Source organism: Eulemur rufifrons, chromosome 29, assembly GCF_041146395.1.
Source record: "Eulemur rufifrons isolate Redbay chromosome 29, OSU_ERuf_1, whole genome shotgun sequence".
In the NCBI taxonomy this organism is placed as follows: domain Eukaryota; kingdom Metazoa; phylum Chordata; class Mammalia; order Primates; family Lemuridae; genus Eulemur; species Eulemur rufifrons.
Genome location: NC_091011.1, coordinates 32,831,013 through 32,852,568, shown reverse-complemented (window position 1 = coordinate 32,852,568; position 21,556 = coordinate 32,831,013). Strand labels below are relative to the sequence as shown.

General features: G+C 34.6%; 1 protein-coding gene across 1 annotated transcript in view; it reads left to right on the top strand.

Moving 5' to 3' along the window:
* Window positions 1-21,556, top strand: part of HDAC9 (histone deacetylase 9) — an 830,046-nt gene that overhangs the window by 793,276 nt on the left and 15,214 nt on the right. The window contains exon 22 of the mRNA XM_069462244.1: window positions 17,103-17,236. Coding sequence (XP_069318345.1) covers window positions 17,103-17,236 — 134 coding nt within the window. The remainder of the gene's footprint in view (window positions 1-17,102; window positions 17,237-21,556) is intronic.

The window sequence follows — 21,556 nt, the reverse complement described above, 5'->3', positions numbered from 1 at the left end:
CCAGCTTGACTCCCAGCCCAGTGCATCTGTGAGCTTCTTTGGTTTGAAAACTGGTTGCCTAATCTCATTACAGACTCTTGTTGACAGATGTCCATGACCTCCCTGTTCTAATGATTCTAAAATGACCAGTAGAGTATGCTTCTTTATTTTTTCTGGTACGTACCCAGCTAGTTCCCCCAAAGTCCTGGCAACTCCTTTTCTACCCATCCTGAATCTGGCCTCTGCTTACTCCACTCTCTCAACATTCAGTTCCGCAGTCTTGTCATCTTCTTTCAGATTCCTTAAGTGTCCTGAAGTGTTTGACCTAAAATGTCACCGCCCTCCTTGAAATACTCTGTCGTTGCCATTATGAAGGTTTGACATAGTACCTTACATAACTTGGATGTTGAGTCTCATTCACAAAGAAACTATGTCTTAAGATGCAAGGCCCCTAGCATGGTCAAGGGAAGACATTTTTTTTTCGTGCCTCACACCCCCATCTTGGGAAAACAGGAGAAGAAAGTGCAAGATAAAACCATGATGCAATGTACTCTGGAATATGTAATGTTCTTCCCCAAAGAATGATAATTACATTGAAATGCCTGATGGATACATGAGGGAGTTCCATTTTCATCTGCCTTTATTTTCATTCAATGACTTTTTTTAAAACAATGGCAACTGGGAATAGCCTAAAATAGAACAAAACCACCTTAATAATAAATATTTACAATGAAGACTTTATTTTGTCCATATTGGCAATTGGAATCAGGGTATTTGTAAAGATTGTATAGGATCCTGGCTGTGTGTCCACTGCATGATGTTGGAGAATGGGCTGCTTTTTTTTTTTTTTTTTTTGAGCTACCCTTATTAGATTCTCATGACCTATGTTAAATATTGTGCTTTCCTTTGTAAATGGTCTTTAAGTATTTCAATTAAATGGTGATTTATTTTAAAAATCAGCAATAACAAATGTGTAATAGAAGCCTATGTATTACAGAATTCTTAATCTTTAACAAATACATTTAGAGCCATTCCATATTTATTTAACATACAATTGCTATCTAATTTAATCTAAATTAAATGGTTGCTTGAAACCTATAATTTGGAGGGTTCCTGGACCTTCTTTTATGGCAGGAAAATAAGAAATCATCAGTTTTGCCCAGAGGGTAGATACTTATCTTTTAAAAATCAGGTATTTTGGTCTTGAAATAAAAAACTTAGGTCATTTGGGAAATGCAATTCCAAGGAATGTTTTTGGCAATGAAACATCTGTCCCCATTTTCCTTAGAAGGCAATAATTTGTTTTTCTACCATTCAACAAACTTTCATAATTTAGCTGATACTTATCCAGCACTTTGAAGATGAATTATCATCTGTTTATGAGGAGTATACACGTTAAAACTCAATAGGGAGGTTTTAGCTGTTGTGTGCTTGTTTTTAAAGAAAACACTAGTAACTGGGTATTATGTGTCAGGTACTGTGCTAGTTGAAAGTATCAATTTAAAAAAACAGCAATTAGTTATGAACTAACCTTGAGTATAAGTAGGGCAAACTAATGGATAAGATTTTTGGCAATGGTCAATTATAAATGTTACCATGACCATCATTGTCTGAGCTGAATTTTGGGAGTGCTGCCATAAATTAATGCTATGCTGAAGTTGAAATGTGAGCTTAGATCCAAGGGTTAGTTTGAAAAAGATTTGGAGGGTTTTTTTTTTTTTTGGTGGTGGGGGTGATTTTCTCTCAAACTGAAAAATATCAGAAGAATTAAAGTAGATATTTCTTTTTCTGAATGAGCTTTTATTAATGTAAGTTAAAACTTGAATGAGAAGAACGGGTTACAGTTATTAATGTTTGAAGATTATTTTTCAGGCATAACTGGCACTGTGATTGTAGCACTAATACATTAAACTTGTGCTTCAATATTATTTGCATTTCGCCACAGTCACATGGCTGAGAGGGCAGGTCCTGGAGTCAACCAACCCAACTTCGTATCACAGCTTTATAATTGACTGACCTTGTTGCGTAAGCAGATTCATTTCCTTCTTACTCATTTTCCCACTTGGACAGTTGTGTGATGATTAAATGAGACAATGCATTTCAAACACTTAGCATGGTGCCTGGGTATGTAGCCCTTAATAACGTTAGTTTGTAAATGATATAAGGATAGCGACTGCCTTTGCAGTTGTATCAGTATACAGCTGTATCTTTATTGGCCAGCGCAGATTCTGGGACACATTGCAAACTCTCAGCAAATATATCTTCAATGAATGGATCTGCCACAAATATTTTATTGAGTACTCTTAAAGACATGGTATTTTAGCTTCACTGTGTAAAACTAAATCAGTTAGATTGCTCACTAGATTTAAAAACATTTTTTTCCTTATAAGTTTTATAGACCTATGTAAGAAACAGTCTGTGGCAAGGAGGACTTGAGACTTTTCTCTTTGGTGCATTATGTTTCTTTGGACTTGAATTTCTTCCCCAAACACCCCTTACACCTTCCCCTCCATCCTTGAAAAAGAAAAGATGTTTTACTTATACTGGCCACAGTATCTATTTAAAAACATTCTTAAAGAAAGGAAAATAGACATTCTATAGCAGGTATACCATAAGAACATAACATTTTTCATGCTTTTCTAAACTTTTCTCCAAAAATTGTTCTCTACTTTTACTGTGGGCCCTGAATCAAAAAAGTTGGGTATTATGGTTAAGAGCATGGACTCCAGGGTCAAGAGATTTTAAATCCTACCTCTGCTCTTTTATCTTGGACAATGTATTTAACTTCTCTGTGTTTGTTTTCTCATTTTTAAAATGAGAATAATGGTAATACCACTTTCATATTTTTTAAGCATTAGATAAGTTTTAAAGTATTTAGTACAGAGCTTACCCTGTAGTAAGCTCCCATATGAACTTTAGGTATTATAACACATTCAGCTAGGTCCATAAAGTCTGCTTCAGCCCTCTCAACTATTTATTCATCAGTAATTTAATTAACATTTATTGGAAATGCCCAGCACTGTCCTAGGCACAAAGTCAGGTAAGATATGTTCCTGTTCTCTGATAGTTTATAGCTTGGGAGGGTGCACTGACAAATTAAGAACTATAGAGAAATAAATGGCTTTGAAGGAGGCACATAGAAATACACCTACATCGTACAAGGTGTTCAGGATGTTGCTTACACTGAATTTAAAGTATTAGTAAGAGTTAGCCGAGTGTGGACAGGACATTCCATCAGTGGAAGCTCAGAACTGTGGGCCACTATTTGATTGCAGTCTTTATCAAACCGTGTGACTAGTTGCATATAAGTCAAGAGAAAAGTGAGTGTAGGGGTATGGCTGAAGATGGGGCCAGAGAGAGAGAGAGAGACCATGTCTTAAAGGATTTGAATTTAGTCTTGAAAAGCGGGAGAAGCCAATGACAGGTGGCTGGTGGCTGGTGTGTTGAGCTCACTGCTCTATGCAAGTGAGCCTAGAGTTTACTGCTAGCATGGTTGCCCAACTCAGATCTAAGCTCTTCTCTTACCTTGGACACTCTTTCAGCCAGCTGAGTCCTACTAGCTTTCCTTGAGCACAAGATATGTTAGTTAGAACAGCCGTGCAGTGTCCAACCTGCTGTGGCCAATGATACATCTTTAATAGAGCCTTTGTTTCTTTGGGAGAGTTCACAGTTCTATACATCTCTCTGCTTGAGAAAGCTCACCTAATCTACATGAAATCATGCTCATCTAAGAGTGGTGTTCTTATGTTCTTTTTCATACAGTGACCCACAGATTTTGGCTTCAGTACAGGATCATAAAGGAACCAGCTGCACTGACTCTATGTCCAGTATCTCATCACAACTGAAAAACTCATCATAACCTTATTTTCTTCCAAAAACTCACCTCCCTCAGATTCTACCATCTGTTCAGCAGTTTTCAAAATGCCCATCTTATACCTAAGCACACTTGGCACTTAGTGTGGAATAATGAGACTCCATGAACCCTTTGAGCACATGATGACACGAATTGGTTACTTCATCTTATTCTAAGTGAAAAGTAAACATGCTTTAAGTGTGTAGATTTTTAAAAAACTAATACCATGACAGATTAAATGTGTAGATTTTTTGAAAAATTGTTTCGTGTTCTTCTTACTTTTTTTTTTTTTTTTGAGACTGAGTCTCGCTCTGTTGCCCAGGCTAGAGTGCCGTGGCGTCAGCCTAGCTCACAGCAATCTCAAACTCCTGGGCTCAAGCGATCATCCTGCCTCAGCCTCCCGAGTAGCTGGGACTACGGGCATGCACCACATGCCTGGCTAATTCTTTTTTCTATATGTATTTTTAGTTGTCCAGATAATTTCTTTTCTATTTTTTAGTAGAGACGGGGTCTCATTGCTGCTCAGGCTGGTCTCGAACTCCTGACCTCGAGTGATCCTCCCGCCTCGGCCTCCCATAGTGCTAGGATTACAGGTGTGAGCCACTGTGCCCAGCTTCTTACTTATTTTTAAGAGGCAGTAATGATCAGTGGTTAAAACTTTGGACTCTAAAGTTAGAAATCCTGACATGAGTCCTGACTCTTCTACTTTCTAGTTGTGTGACCTTAGGAAAGTTACTCAACTTTCCTAACGCTTTGTTTGCTCCTCTCCAGAAAGGTGGATATTTTCTGTAGCTACTTAATAAGATTGACATGAATATTAAATGAAAGAAACAGCTATCTAAAGCCCAGGACCTGGCACGGGATAAACATTTTAGATTGCTAATTGTTGCAGTTACCATTATTATCCTAACCTTCCCTATACTCTTAATGTATTTCGTAAACTAAAATTAAGATATTGATTTTTCTTATACATCTATTATATTCAGAGATGTGTGAAAACTTAGAAGCTTACAACACTGTCCATTTATTTATTACCTCCCGGTTATGTAGATCACCAGTCTGTAGACTAGACTGGGCTCTTGGCTTCAGGTTTCACGAGGCTCATATCAAGCCATCAGCCAGACTGGATCCTTACTTAATATGGAGGCTCTGGAAAATATTCTCTTCTGAGCTCACTCAGGTGACTGAAATTCAGTCCCTGGAAGTTGTACAGCTGAAGTGCCCATTCCCTTGCTGGCTAGAAGCCACCAACATGGTCCTCCCTATTTTCAAGCCATCAATAATATATCAAGTACTTCTTATGCTTCCAATCCTTCTAAATTCCTCTTCTATAACCTGCAGGAGAAAACCTTGCTATTAAAGGACTCATGTGATCAGGCTTTCCTCCTCCCCACCCTCATGAATTCCCCAAATCTCCCTTTTGATTTATTTACTCAAAGTCAACTGAAAAATCATTTTGCCACCACAGGCATGATAACTCATAATATTCTCAGAGGTCACCCACTCTCAAAAGGGAGGGGAATATACAAGGGCAAAGGTCACTGGGGATCATTCAGAGAATCCTGCCCACCACAGTACCTCGCTGAAGTGGAATCACGTAAATTTGAATAGAATAAATTCATTTCAAATTCACTAATTCTTTCAAGAAAAATTGTATTGAGTACCTACCCTGTACCAAGCTATATGCTAGATTTGAAAGTGTTGATCAAGTCTTGGCAATTTATCTTTGTGAATTGAAGTTTAAAGAGTAGGATCATCTGGAAATATAGGTTCCTGTTTATTGTGCTTAGTTTTCTATGCTTCATTTTGATCTATTTGGAACTGAAGTATATATGATCTTATATTGACATAATCAAATAATTCTAGAGCTAGGTTTACTAATATAAAAACTGAATAAATGAAACGGATGATACCATCCAGAAGATATTGCCTATTTATCTAATAGAGCTTTGAAACCATGAATAAGGATGTTGGGGTGGGGTGAGGAAATGATAATTATTGATATTGCTTGTGTGCTGTAAGCTCGGTGAATACATTTTACATATATTATTTCACTTACGCTAAAACCAACATTACTATTCCTGTGTCAGAAATGGGAAGCTGAGACAAAGGTTTGCGAATGTGTAACACTGCAAATATCTAAGTCTATGTCTTCTGTTATTTTCTGAGTCTCCTCTAAGCAGATGCATATCCTCTATCTATTATGCGTTATTTATTTTATAACACTTTGTTTATTTTATGACAATTATCTTTCTCTGTGTCAAACTGTATTTGTGTACATGTCCTTCTATTTTAGTGTTTGGAAGCCAGAATTCTATCTTACTCATTCTTATATTTCCCTAGCTGTTATTTAGAGTATGTGCTCAGTAAATGCTGGTTGAATGTGAACAGTACCAACTACTGTGATGGGATCATCATTGCTTAGCATGAGGCTGACCTGGTCTTGTTCCATCCCACTTGGCCAATTATGCATGAGCATCAATGAGAGAATAGATCCCATGTGTTTGATGCATTATTGAAAACAGCAGTAAAAAACTAGTGATTGGCAAATCAAGTTGCAGTTGGGGTTTGGCAAAAACAATTTTGTTGAGGGGTAGGAGGGAATGGCCCCTGTGATGTCCAAAATCATTTTCTAGGGATTTTTTTTTTTCTCACTGGTTTTATCCTTCACGTATTTTAAAGGGAAATTTAATTCATATGCTTCTGGTTTGTTTACACTTAACTCACCAAAGCAATGATTTGTCGAAGATATTTGGTGTCTAGGAACTCTTTCTAAAGTATTTTCTTTGAACTGGAAATTGTGTCTGAAAATATGGGCAGTAATAATATGTGTAAGTAGGTGGCAAGGGACGGTGGGAAGTGCACTTGCTGAAGGATTTGGGATCTCAACTGCCTTTATAATTCAACTTTCTGGGTCTTAGCTTCCTCAAACAAACTCTTAAAGTGAAAGGGTTGGAATGTATAATCTTGAAATTAATTTCTAGACCTAAAGTTCTAGGATTAAAATATTTTATCAAAAGTGTCAATACTGAGCCCCTGCTATGTGCCGGGCTCTGTTTGATAAACTGTATTTATCATTTTTAATTGGCTTTTTTATAATTTTTAATTTTAAATCTGTAAGGTAGAATAAATAATATTTAGTTATATTTGTAAGTTAGAAAACTGAGGTTCAAATGGATTTTATAAAATCTATAATATCTGTTTGAAGTATCAGATTTTTATATAAAACTATAGCACATAGTAGGTATTTAAATAATCATTGATTTGTAGTTAGATCATAGATGGGTAGATGAACGAATGGATTGATGGATAGTCAAAACACCAGTCAACCGTTTTTGTCATTTTTATTCTTGAGAATTCCTGAGAATACACTTCACTTTTCAGAAGTAATGGCATTGAAATAATTCATTGTCTTCAGATGTTTAGGTTACAAAGCAAATATTCATTTGCTTTCAAAAGGTGCTGAGAATATAAACTTACCTCCTGGAGCATCACTGACTAGACGAGTAAAAGGATTTTTACTGTGGCTGAAAGTGGCTTCTTTAAAACATATGCAGTATTTATAGGGCTGCTTGGAATAAGCCAACTGAAAGATTTAATGATAATAATCTCCATATTTCTTCTAAAATTGATTTCCGGATTCAATGAACTTGGAAAGAGTCCTGGGACATCAAATAAGTAAAGATCTTAACCTGAAATGAATCTTCAGAATATGTTCATAAATTTACATTTTAAACATGCCCAGAAAATGTATATCTTTGCCCATTATTAAGGTGATACTTTAATGAAAATTTTTCATTTGCATGAAATAAACCTTTTTGGCTACGGATGAAAGGATTTTATGGTAGTGACAATGGTTTTGTGAGTTAAATGATCCCGACATCATCAGGAACGAATCACAAGTGCCTACCATATGAATTACAGCACCATGAGTCTTAAAAAGGTATTTCTGTGGAAAGCATTCCTCCCATCTGCAACAATCAGATTCTGCTTTGAAGTCCTGCTGTAGAGCCTCACGATATGGGAGACTGCCACATGTTACCCATGTTACCCAAACTTCAGTTTGATTGCATTTTCCTAAAGAACAACATGGTAACTTAATGATCAAGGGGTTTAGAGAGGAAAATGGCCACAGTTTTTATAATATTAGACTTCACTGGATATGCATTCTTCTGTAATCCTTTCTGGATTTAACCTTAGAAAACATGCCAGTGGATGTGAAAAATTAAATTTCTAATTAAAATGGGACAAAAACGTGTGACTGCTTGGCTCCCTACTCTATTGAATATGCGACGAAGTCTTCACAAACTTTGCAGGCCCAAGTGAAACTAACCTGTTAATAAATGAGTAAATTGGTATTGAGGTTTTTTAGCCATAAAAGAAAGAATTACAAAAATGTTCAAGCCAGGTGCAGTGGCGTGCGGCCTGTGGTCCCAGCTGCTCAGGAGGCTGACAGGAGATTGCTTGAGCCCAGGAGTTTGAGGATAGCCCAGGTAACATAGTGAGATTACAACTCTAAAAGAAAGAAAAGGAAAAGAAAAAGGATATAAATTATCAGAAGACATCAGGTGCCAATATTTCAAAAGAGGCCTTTACTACCGTTGACCTCTACTCCGCTGCCCAGCAGCAGGAGGATGGGAGCTGCCAATATCATATTTGTTTTTTTTACTAGAGGCTTTCTTCAACAGATACAGAGAAAAATAGTGGGGAAAGACTTGTAAATGGGGAACTGGTATCAGCAAAGTTAAGAGATTTGTAAGTAGAAGTAAAAATTGATCATTTTGCCTCACTATTTATTAAACAAATGAATCATGACCCAGGCCCCTTTCTGAAAGTGGACTGCTGACTCTAGAGTCTGATCCACTTTGTTACATGATGGCAGGACAGCAATGGTGACTAAATGGTAGGTTGGAGAGAATTCCCATAATCTGGGCCTCCGTAGAGACTTCCAATACTATAATATTTCCAATTTCGTAATAGAAACAGACTTGGGGGGAGTATCTCTGATGTCTCTGAGCTCCTGTGAAAATATTAGGGGTGTCCACAATAGGCATTGCTAAACACACATAGGTTTTTATTTTTGTTTTTTATTATTTCAGAATATCACAGGGTACAAAAGTTTGGGTTACTTAAATTGCTTTTGTACCACTTCAATTCAAGTTATAAGTGTGCCCATACCCCAGATAGTGTGCTTTGGACTCATTAGGTGTGAATTTACCCATCCCTTCCCCCACCACTTCCTTGATTTCTGATGAATGTTATTTCCATATGTGCACATAGGTGTTGATGGATTAGTTCCAATTAAATGGTGAGTACATGTGGTGTTTGTTTTTCCATTCTTGTGATACTTTACTTAAAAAAAAGGTCTCCAGCTCCATCCAGGTTAATATAAGAGGTATCAGTTCACCAGTTTTTATGGCTGAGTAGTACTCCATGGTATACATATACCACATTTTATTAATCCACTCATGGATTGGTGGACACTTGGGTTGTTTCCACATCTTAGTAATTGTGAATTGTGCTGCCATAAACATTCAAGTGCAGATGTCTTTTTTATAGAATGCCTTTTCTTCCTTTGGCTAAATACCCAGTAGTGGGATTGCTGGATCCGATGGTAGTTCTATTTTAGTTCTTTGCTGTATCTCCATACTATTTTCCATAGAGGTTGTACTAGTTTGCAGTCCCACCAGCAATGTATGAGTGTTCCTATCTCCCCGCATCCATGCCAGCTTTTTTTGTTTTGGGACTTTTGATATAAGTCATTCTCACTGGAGTTAAAAGATATCTCATTGTGCTTTTAAAAGAATAAGGTTCAAAAAGTTTTGAGTGTACTTCATTCCCATCTTGCCCTTACATGCTGTACTATTTGGGTTCTATCCCATACTCTGGTGAAAAAGGGAAGTTAACAATAAGAAGAGCAAGCCTCCTTCCATCTTTAAATAGTACATAATGACACTAGAATCAGATAAATGCTGGTATATAGTGGCTGTTCTGATTATACATGGGGCTATTATTTGCAATCATATATAAAACTGAAAGCCTAATACCACAATTAAATATCTAAAAACAGAGAATTGGTTGGTACATTAATGAATTTAAAATGATAGTGTAGAGGACATGAAAATTGTTTCCACTATATTGACATTTCTAAGTATATGTTAAAAAAAAAACAATGATTCTGTTTTATTTAGAAAATACAGGCAACAAGCAGCATGAAATATACAAAAGTAGAATAAGCTATCTCTAGTTGATGAAACTATGGATTTATTATATAATTATTTTATGATTATTATTTATTAAAGATAATACATTTATATAATATTTAACAGCATATAGCATATTTATAGTATATAAAATCACATATAATATACTATATAATTATAATACTAATGTTATATATTATAATTTATTCATACATTATAATCTATAATATCAAATTTAACATATAATAACATGTTTATTACATATTGTTATATTTTATTTATTATTTTCTATCATTTCCTAAATTTCTTACAATGAACACATGTTATTTTTGGGTTTTTAAGTAGTTTTTTAATTAAAATTAAAATAAAGCAAGTTAGGCTTATTTCCTTTCACTACCACTATTCTCTGGGAACTATTTGGAAATGTTACAGAGAAGCATTTGAGACTTGCCATTTTGAGGGATGAATCCTTTTGCATCCTATGACTTAGCTATAAAATACATATCTAAGGTTTAAACTTCGAGCCTTCTTAGAACAAATTTTCATTTTAAGAAATGTTTCTGAAATGATAAAAATGCCAACACAATATAACTTCTTAGAAACAAACCCACTTAGAACATCAGCAATCCAATTGAAATTGAAACTTTGAAGCCACTACCATATTTACAGCTTATTTAAAGTTTTTATTTTAATAAAATTAAATTTGTTTCTAGTACAGTAATGGAACCAAACAGAAGATTTCAAACCAAAAATGCCCTTCCAATTCTATTCCTCAATGGTATCTCAGTCTTGGTACTTACTAGTTCAGCTGTGTTTGGTTATCAAAACATTGGTTTGTTAAAATGGAACTTCCTTCTCATCCTTCTCACTTAATGGTGAGTAGACACTTTTCTAAACAACCAGCACATATGTAGGATTCTTTAGTAGTAGTAATTGTTGTCGTTGTGGTCATGGTATAGTAATGGTAGTATTTTATTAATGCTTCATTCTAGAAGATTTCTTAAAAGGAACTTAAAATGCAAAATCTCTTTTGAAAACAGTATCTCTTAAAGAATCCTTTCACAGTCAATGATGCAGGTAGTAGAGACGACTGCCAAGGCTGAGTTTTGTCAATGTGTGCCAATACCAGTCATCAACCTGAGCCTGCCCACGTGGCTGCCCCAGGCATCCAGGTTCCTCCTTCAGTGCCACACTCCCCTTCCAAGATTCTGAAACTAAAAGTATTAGTGAATGTTGAGAACCCAGTTCCATCTCTATGTCCAGTGGTTGCTTGAGCCCACAGTGCACCATGATATGGGAACATGTTTTCTAACTTGATCACTTAGCGCATCAGCCCTCACATTCAGGACACTCTAACCCCCCTGAGGAAGGTCTCTGCTATAATTTTTCACTTCTGAAGGTAATATTAATATAACCTTCTTAAGTATTACCTATTGTGACCAGTGGGATGAGCTTTTGTGTATTTTGTGAAGCTAGAAGTAAGTACAATTATATGACACTTGCAATGATGCCCATTAAAAGCATGTCACATGACCTCTAATAAAATAGACACATACACACACACACACACACACACACACAAACATGCCACTGAAACTTTTAACTCTTATGTCCCGAAAAATAATACCTGGACCTTAGTAAACACACGGGGCTGGCTTTTCTAATGTTTCTAATACATACAGCAGCAACGGACACAGCAGAATTCAGGATAATAAAACTGAAAAAAATTATTCTTGAATTTTTTATTTTGATTGGAAAAGAGGGCATGGACCTTGTAGAAAATTCATTTCTTAACTTGAATGTTTTGTACATGCATAACTCAGAGTTCAGCTGCCTCAATCTCTGACTCCAGAAATCACATGGGTAACATGTGAATGGAAATAAACCCTGTAGGTAAAATAAAGAGGAATTTGGATAAAGATCAAAGATTAGCTTCATTCCACTCTTTTCCTTCTACTTTTTACTATCCCATCTAAATTTGGCATTTTATGGGACTTTTTTCATTCCCAGAGGAAAGAGTGAATTTAAATCAGATTTTGGGGCTCTCTTTCTCTCTGCCTAGCCTTTTTAATCCATGTGATTTGATTTGATCAGTAGTGACTTGAAGTAACTGAATTCTCAATTGCTAGCAACCTTTAGTATGAAAGATATAGTTTACTGGTTTGATTTATTATTATATCTTTTAAAATTATCACTGTAGCCCTGGTTTAGGTTACAGAAAAAAGCTGTCTAGAATATTTAACAATATAATTAGCAGAAATGTCCTCTTGCCTATGCAGATTTTATAAAAATTTTCTAGAGTGATACCATTTCTAAGTGCTATTAATCTTGATTTAGGAAAAGAACATCACAAATCATTAGGGATCAAAACATTGCATTATACATTTTCTGACTGTTTATCATTCTTTTTATAGTCATCAGGTAATAAGGTGGAGATTAGTGTGGACAACCTCATTCCTAAGTGGCCTGTGTAGGAGATTCTTACTGGAATCATCATGAGCTCCATAGAAATTGAGAAATACTGAAATACTTGAAAAGAGTTTTTCCTTAAGTTTTTAAATCCTTTTTAAAATAATTTTTGCCAAGTATTTTAAAATATTGGATAATTTTAAGTGAGTATTTTGACTTCCATCCAAATAGTAGCTAAGTGGTTAAAATCAACATTAATGTGCTTTAATAGAGTGATCCAATTAACTCATTCTGTTCATTATGAACCTGATGTGCTAGACCAGGGTTGAAAAACTTAATCTAGTTTTGGATTCTCAATATTTGATAATTTTATAGGCTTTCATTTAGTTCTACAGATTATATTCTGAGGATTTATTTTCTTTTCAAACAAAAGACTGTGATGCTCTAGAGAGGAACAAAGGTCAGGCTTTAAAGCAGCCCAGTTAGGCTGGAAGAGCATGCATTTCCAAGTTCAACTTTCTTTTTCAAACTTTCATGGTTTGATATATATGTGTGTATATATATATATGTGTGTGTGTGTGCGTATATATATATATACGCACACACACACACATATTTTTAAACATCATGAGTGTCATATAAATGAGGGCAGATGAAATCATGTCTTTTCTAATTTAGAAAGGGTAATACAAAAAGTTAAAAATTTTATATTAATGTAACATTAAAGATGAGTGACAAAACTGTAGAGAACAAAAAAAAAAACCATTGGATTACGGGGTAAAGGGGCAGAAAGGAGAGATGAATAGGTGACATACAGGGGATTTTTAGGGCAGTGAACTATTCTGTTTGGTACTATAATGGTGAATACATGACGTTTTGCATTTATCAAAATCCATAGAATTGTACAACCCGAAATATGAATACTAGCTGTGAACTTTAGCTAACAATAACGTCGCAGTATTGGCTCATCAATTGTAACAAATGTGCCATTTTAATGCAAGATCTTAATAATGAAACAAGGAGGGAGATGTATATGAGAATTCTCTGAACTTTCTGCTCAATTTGTCTGTAAACCCAAAAGTGCTCTAAATAATAAAATATATTAATTATGAAAAAATTAACTGATTTAAAATTTAAATGCTTATTCCCTATAAGTTCACAGAGCATATAAAAATGAGGTGTCATAATGAAGCAATGTTTTTATTTATTTTAATTCATCCTATTTTTTATAATAGTCCCTAAAATTGGACAGGTTGGATGCAATGTTAAATTTTTTTACATGTTGAATAAGAAACATTCAAATTTGGCAATATGAGAGATTACATATACTTAAATACTCCTATGTGAAAGTATTTCAAAATTTTCATGAAAATCTTTTAAATTTATGGTTGACTTCTAAAAAGACAGAAAAAGAACAGTGAATCTTGAAGCTATTGGCTACCCTGGGGGCATCTATTCCAAAATCTTCAGTTGGTCAGAGCTTGAGCATTAACAGTCTACAGCAGATTGGAAAGAGAGTCTAAGCTTTGGGCTTATGAAGGGAATGAAATTTGATTGAAGAAGGAATAAAGAAAGGGATGACAAATGGCCAACTCTAAGGAAAACAATGAATAAGAGAAAGGAAAGTATTGCTGAAGAAGACAACAAATGTATCTTAGCTATTGCTACCAATAGAGGGGATTTCAAAGGGAAAGAAGAGAGAAAGAAAGAGAGAGAGAGAGAGAGAAAAGAAAGAGGGAAGGAAGGAAAGAAAGAAAGAAAGAAAAAGAAAGAAAGAAAAGAAAGAAGGAAAGAAAAAGAAAGAAAGAAAAGGAAAAAGGAAGGAAAGAAGGAAGGAAGGAAGGAAAGGAAAAAGTTTCTTTCATGAGCATTTGTAATCAAGTTTTGGGGTCCGTATTTACAATATATGTGCAAAAAACAACTACAATGAAACCCACAGCCAGTCCTGCAATCTAAGAATTTAAAATTGATCCTACATGATAGTGTCCCAGATATCCCACAGAAGCAAACAAAATCACACTTGACCTGGGCTTCAAAGATAGACACCACACTCAACCCAAGTGCCTTAAGTCAATTCAGGCTGCTGTAACAAAGTATCTTAGACTGATGGCTTATAAACAACAGAAATGTATTTCTCACAGTTCTGAAGGCTGTAAGTCTGAGATGAGAGTGTCTGCATGGTCAGTTTCTGGGGAGGGCCTTCTGGATTACAGACTCCCAACTTCTTATATCCTCACGTGGCATAAAGAAAGCTAGAGGACTTTCTGGGGTCTATTTTAAGGTCCCATTCACAAGGACTCCATCTAATTACCCCAAAGCTTACCTCCTAAATCCATCACATCAGGGCTTAGAATTTCAACATATGAACACTCGGGGCCAGAAATATTCAGTCCATTGCACCAAGCTCCAAAAATTGCTCACATATCAATTAATATGCAATCAATTGCAATCAATATGAGTTAAAAATAATAATAATGATGATGATAGTAAAAAACAGAGGATAATTAAGGCACCATGAGGAAGAATCAGCAGAAATAACAAAGTAAAGTAAACTCAAAGATTTCAAATATCAAATATAGAATATGTCATAATTATGCTGAAAGAAATAAAAGTAAGCAACAAAAATGTCAGTGAGGAGTTAAGAAACTATAAAAATGACTGAGAAGTCATGAAACATAACCAAATAAAAATTCTAGAATTAAACAATACAATCACTGAAATGAAAATATCAATAAAGGAGTTAAATAATAGGTTAGAGACATCTGAAGAGGCAAAGTTTGGAAGATATATCTGAATCAAGAATACACATAATGCAGGACAGAAAGTGATATGGAAAATATGAAAAAGATAATTTAAGAGAGATTGAGGAGACATTGAGTGAGAATGTTCACATACATCTAATTGGAGTTCCAAAATAAGATAGTAGAGAAAATAAACAATTTTATTTCAGTGAATTTAAACACTTAAACAAAAGAAACAACTTCCTGGAAAAATATAACTCAGAAAGATATAGAAAGCAGGAGTAGTCCTATAACCCCTGAAAAAAATTCAGTAAATAATTTAAAATCTTCCTCAGAGAGCAAACAAGACTCAAATGATTTTACAGGAGATTTCTACCCCAAAATTTTAGGCTTAGATAATAAAAATACAGAGTCCCAACCACATCAAAATTCACTATGGTCAATACAAGGATGGAAAATTACAGATTAGTGCCATTCATTCATGAACATAGTTGAAAAAATCCTAAACAAACTAATAGCAGAAGAAATCCAGATGTGTGTTAAGAAGGTAATACATCACAACCAAGCTTATTTTACTCCATAAATGCAATCACATTTTAACATTAGAAATATTAATTAATATATTGTAAAAGATTATCAAATTATAGAGAAAAATCCATCTGTATAGAAAAATAATTACATTAAATTCTACAACCATTTATAATTTTAAGAAACCTCTTATTTAAACTAGAAATAGAATGCTCCCTCCTTGTACTGAATGAAAACAAAATAAGATGCCGTTATTGAACCACCCACTTGGCAAATCATAGCAAATGTTGGCAATCATAGCAAGGATGTGACTAAACTGAAACTCTTATATATACTGCTTCTGAGCGTGTGGTTTGGTAATAGCCCTTTGGAAATAATCTGGTATTATTTAGCAGATTTTAAGACTCAACAATTCCATTCTACTCTTGCATATGTGCACCAGAAGACCTACATAAGAATGTTCATGGCAACATTGTAATAACAAAAAACTGGAATTTTGAACTAATAAAAAATCAAATATTTGTCAATAGAAGAACTGGTAAATAAATCCTATAGATATAAAATGGCCTACTAGTCAGCAAAGAACTATAGCTACAGGTATCAACAGAGATGAGCTAACAAAATGCATGACGAGAGCAAGTTGCAAAAGTATAAAACCATTTTTACAAAGTTTAAAAACAAGCAAATAAACACAGGAAAGCAATGGAATTATAAACATAAACTCAGGATCCTGATTTCCCACAGAAAAGAGGACAGATGCTAACAGAGAGAGGCACACAGAGGCTTTCAAAAGTGTTGCTAACATTTTCTTTAAGTTGGAAAGTAAGCAAGAAGGTATTTTGAACAAGTATCATATCATTATACATTATGCCATGTATGGATGTTATTTATATTTTTGCCCTTATCAAATATTTTATAGTAAAAGAATAATTATAAACATCTACTGTGATACTAAAGTAATTTCATGCAATATATAGAAAACTTCCTTTTATGATAAAGTAAAGGCAGATGATGGAGACAGGAAGCATATGGAAAGCAAATGGAATAGTTTACCTTTATAACATTGGCTGCATAATATGCGAGTTTTTCATTCAGATACATACAGAATGTATTATGAAAGGCAGCACTGTGCACTGGGGAAGAGCCGGACTGATTGGTGCAAATCTTGGTTGTGATACTTCTTAGCTGTGGGGTCTTGGTCTTTGTTTCCATCATCCATAAAGAGATAATAATAGGTTGTAACCCATAAAGTTACTGTGAGTATTAAATGAGTTAGCACACAGAATGTGCTGAGAAAGGACTGGCATGGAATAAATAATCAATGTTAGATTCTAGTGATCGTTATCTCTTGATTTAATACTTTGAAATGTTCTGTTTGTATTGTGGTAGGCTTTGGTCATTTGACGAAGCAATTGATGACATTGGCTGATGGACGTGTGGTGTTGGCTCTAGAAGGAGGACATGATCTCACAGCCATCTGTGATGCATCAGAAGCCTGTGTAAATGCCCTTCTAGGAAATGAGGTAAAAAAAAAAAAAAAAGTAAAAGTACAAAAGAGTAGGGGTAAAAGATCAAGGATATATGCATGCACATTTTAAAAGTCTTTTTAAAAAATTCTGTGTACTCAGAAAGCTCAATATTGCTCTTACCAGTAAGAAAGAAGGCACGCCTTAGATAAGAGAAGTTTACATGTTCTTACGTTATATGCACAAGTGTTCCCCAGGTATAGAATCCACATAGCACTGCCTTCAATCGGGTCAGTCACAGAGCTCAAAAATGAGTAAAGATAATCCTTGGGAAGAAGAATGCTTTGTCTACTGATCCAACCAATGAGTGTTGAAACATTGAATAAGAAATAAAACTAAAAAAAAATTTCTCCTGAGATTTCCTCAGGAGGATTATGTTGGTTCAGGGGAAAGAAGCCTTTAAAAAATTGATAAACTATTTTTGTCACCATTTAAGAATTCTGTATGCTAAGAGATAGATATTATTTCCATCTTACAAATGGTGATGAGTTTCAAAAGTTGAGAAATCCATCCAAAGTCATACAGCCAGAATGCATTCGATCCAATATTTGAACTGGAATCTAAATTGCCTAGGGTCATTCTTTTTTATTTAACATTCCATAATGAAATTGCAACATATTTTCCTGACCGCTCTGCAGGCACTCAGATGCAATTGCTGTGAGGTTCACTTCCAGATCACGGCAACTTTTCATTCAGACCAATTAATTGCAATTCAGCAAATATTTCAAAGTGTGTATGTGCTCATTAATGTTATAAATTCACTTAGTTTTCATAGTGAATGTATAGTAGTGTTATGATTATCACATATATTTCGCCTTTCTTTTGTGAACTTGAAATATGACTTTGCTTATGAAATAAACAGATACAAAATCTCTCTAAAAATTGTATTCATATTGTTTTCTAACAGTAATCCATGCCTTTGCCTATAATATTTATGAAAATGTACCATTTTTTTGCACATCAAATATGTAATGAGAGAGAAAAGTTAATCACTGCTTAAGTACTTTACTCTGTTGTATAATTTTACATAGCAAAATAAAGGATGTAATTATCTAATGATTAGTGTCAACAAAATACTGGTGTTTCAGATCACACAATATTCCAAGGTGTCTAAAATTTTCTAAAATATTAGAGTCTTTCTGAGATTCCTGTGAACCAATAATGTCAAACAGAATGTTGGGTTTTTGTTTTTATTTTTTATTTTTTTTGTAGCAATAAAGGACTGCAAGAAATAAATACTATTCTATGTTATCAGTTAATGTTAGGCAGTTCTTTTTGCCTACCAGATAACATTTTTTGCACAGTCACCCATATTCTGAAATCACTTATTTGATCTTAAATATAGAAACATTTTAGAGGAGCAGACTGGTTTTAATATTTGCATTATAAAGGCTTAGACCAGATGTGCAGCAAATCAGAGTAGGTTGTGGATTGTGGCTCCATGGATGATTGACCTGCCCAGAAAGAAATGTTACCCAGCTACAAAAGCCAACTACTTTTCTGAGTACGTGGAAGGAAATTACGGATTTCACTGGCTCTCTTTGAACACACCCATTCAAATAAGATTCTGTCTCTATGCACTTATAATAGCTGCTCTTGGCACAACTCTCTTCTTCCAAGGGAACATTTCCAGTGAGGATGGAGTAATCTCTCCTATGATCTCTTTCTTTAAGAGATGACTGTGTTTCAGCCACTTTCATCTACAAAATAACATGAGCATGTTCTCAAAGTCTTAAGTTGAGGATGAGCTTAGCACTCACTCTTTTAGAAGACAGTGCTAGAGCATTCAGGTCATCCTTAGTCTCTAGTAAGGCTCAGACTGATGTCAACCACATGCATCTACACTGGCTGGACCTTGCCCCAGCCGAGGACTCTCAATAATCACTTCTCTTTGCTTATTTAATAGTGCAGTATCTGGACACTGATTTCATCTTATTTTCTACTGTTGAAAAATGCCTAGTGCACAATTTGTACATGCTAAATTATTATAATATTAAGATGGTTATAATATTAGGTTATAATATTAAGTTGGTTCTCAACTCAGTTAAATATTCAGCCTATCCATATTCATAATTCAGTAGGACATAGAAATATCAGCAATTTGTAAGGCCATGTTCCATTTTGTTCTGCTCTAAATTGTCCTTTATAAGTACTGTGCTTTATGGCATGGATGGCAAGAAATTCCTAAGAACCAAATTCAAAGATTCTGAAACCAGTTTACTGATAAAAATGAAAACTTGTACATATTTTCAATTCACATACTCTTATGAATGGCTGCCAATTTTTTAAATGATAATAAACCTCTCTACCTTTCCTTGTTAAAAAAAAAAAAAAGAGACGACTGTGTTTCAGAACAGATTCAACTGTGTGCAGATACATATTGTTCTTAATTTACCTTAGTTTACTAAAAAGCAAAATGAGTGTGTTTCGTACCTTCCTTCTCCTATATGCTCTTTTGACTGGGAGGCCTGTGGTCATTTTAATACATGTGCTTTTCCTGAAAATTAAATAGACTGCTTTTGTAGAGCAATGAGTGACATTAGAAGGCTGTCACCTGATTTCAAGTTTGAGACCTGTGCCTTTTCTCTATGTTTTGAGGAAGACCAGGACTGAGATAGAGGAAGAGCTAAAAAGTATCATTGGCTAATCTTAAAGCTGCCCATGTGTGTGTATAGACTGCTGACAATTCTAGTAGGTGGTAACTGACATGATCATTTTTGGCTATATTGGCAATAAATTGGCTTTATCTAGATGTCATAGTAAATCTGATTTAGTTATTATGCTGCCCTAAATACTATCTTGTGCCTATTGGTTGGCTATCTTCAATTGCATAAGCACAACCTAAAATTTGTTCATCATAAACTAAAGGAAGGGAGGCTTAAATAATTTATGCCTTTCTGTGATTTTTTCCATTAAGCTTTCTTGAGGACATAAACAAGAATATAGATTTCCCACAAGATATTTTAAAAATAACAAATGATTTTGGTACATTGAACCTTGAAGGGTAAATTGTGTTGTGTCAATCCTATCAGTGCACAGAGGAACAAAGCAAGGAGAAAGAAAGACTTTTTTAAAGTAAAAAATAGAAGAAAAATATAAGTGTGTTGTACATTATAATTCATTTGGAAAAAGGAAATGAAAATATAATACTTGAAACAACTCAAGCAACAAAGAGTTCTTCTCACTTTCATTGACAATATAATTTATAATCCAAAGCCTGGTTTTCTGTAGTTTTTTCCAGGTCAAAGATCATCATGACTCCATTGAAGTTTTAAATTTCATTCCTTAGAAAAAATAATATATAAAGCATATTGCATGTACCCCACCATTTTAAAAAGTGCATATATGCAGTTTTCACAGTAGTTTTATGTGGTAAGCGCTAGGTAAGAAAATAAAAAAGGACGTCTTTCAGATACCAATTATTGCAATTTCAAATCCCAATTTCTCTCCAAACCTCCCTTTTCAAGTGATTAATAGAGCAATTATAACTTATTATCTGGGATTTCACTTTTACAAATAACAAAATGGAGTAAAGCTTGAGCTTGAAACATTGGCAGAACTGACTTTGGTTTCTCAACACTGAACATGCAATTGAACTCAAATTAGAAAGGTCAAGAAAGACCTTTTTAAGGGACTCTGCTCTTTGTCAGATGTATTTATTCATGTGCAGAGGATTAGAATTCATAAACATTTTGCCAGTTTTTTGAATGCTATGTCTTTCCCTTGTTGTTCTTGGCTAGGACATGTCAATACGGCAAAATGCTGCTTCTTATGGCTTATTATCAGCAAATAATATGTATTACATAACCCAAAGGAATTATAAAATAAGCAAGAACCATTGGCTCTGCATCTGTGTATACACATAGATGGGTACCAAAAATACCTGATTTTTAAAAATTGTAAGTTATTTGAGTGTTGCACCCAAAGCGGGCATTTTCTTTCTTTTAAGTATCTTTATCCTGAAAATGATCTACTTAGCAAAACATCTCTTAACTATTCTTTTAAGAAATATGTACAAGGTCAGTCAAAATAATATGCTATTGGATTAAAATTAATTTGAGCTTGGTACAGGAAATTCCTGGAGGCAACTGATTTTGAAGACATACCAGAAGTCCATTTTTTTTTCTTTTTCTTGGCAAAGTCTATAACTTAGATTTATCAGTCCAATCAGTGTATGATGAATATTTTTGAACTTCTTCAATGAAACAGAAACACTAGCTTGGGAGTTGCAAGAAATTGAAGTGAATATCTAAATGAGAAGAATCATTAGGTTGCTTGGAAAGGCATTAGGGATACTTATGAGAACAGCCACATGGT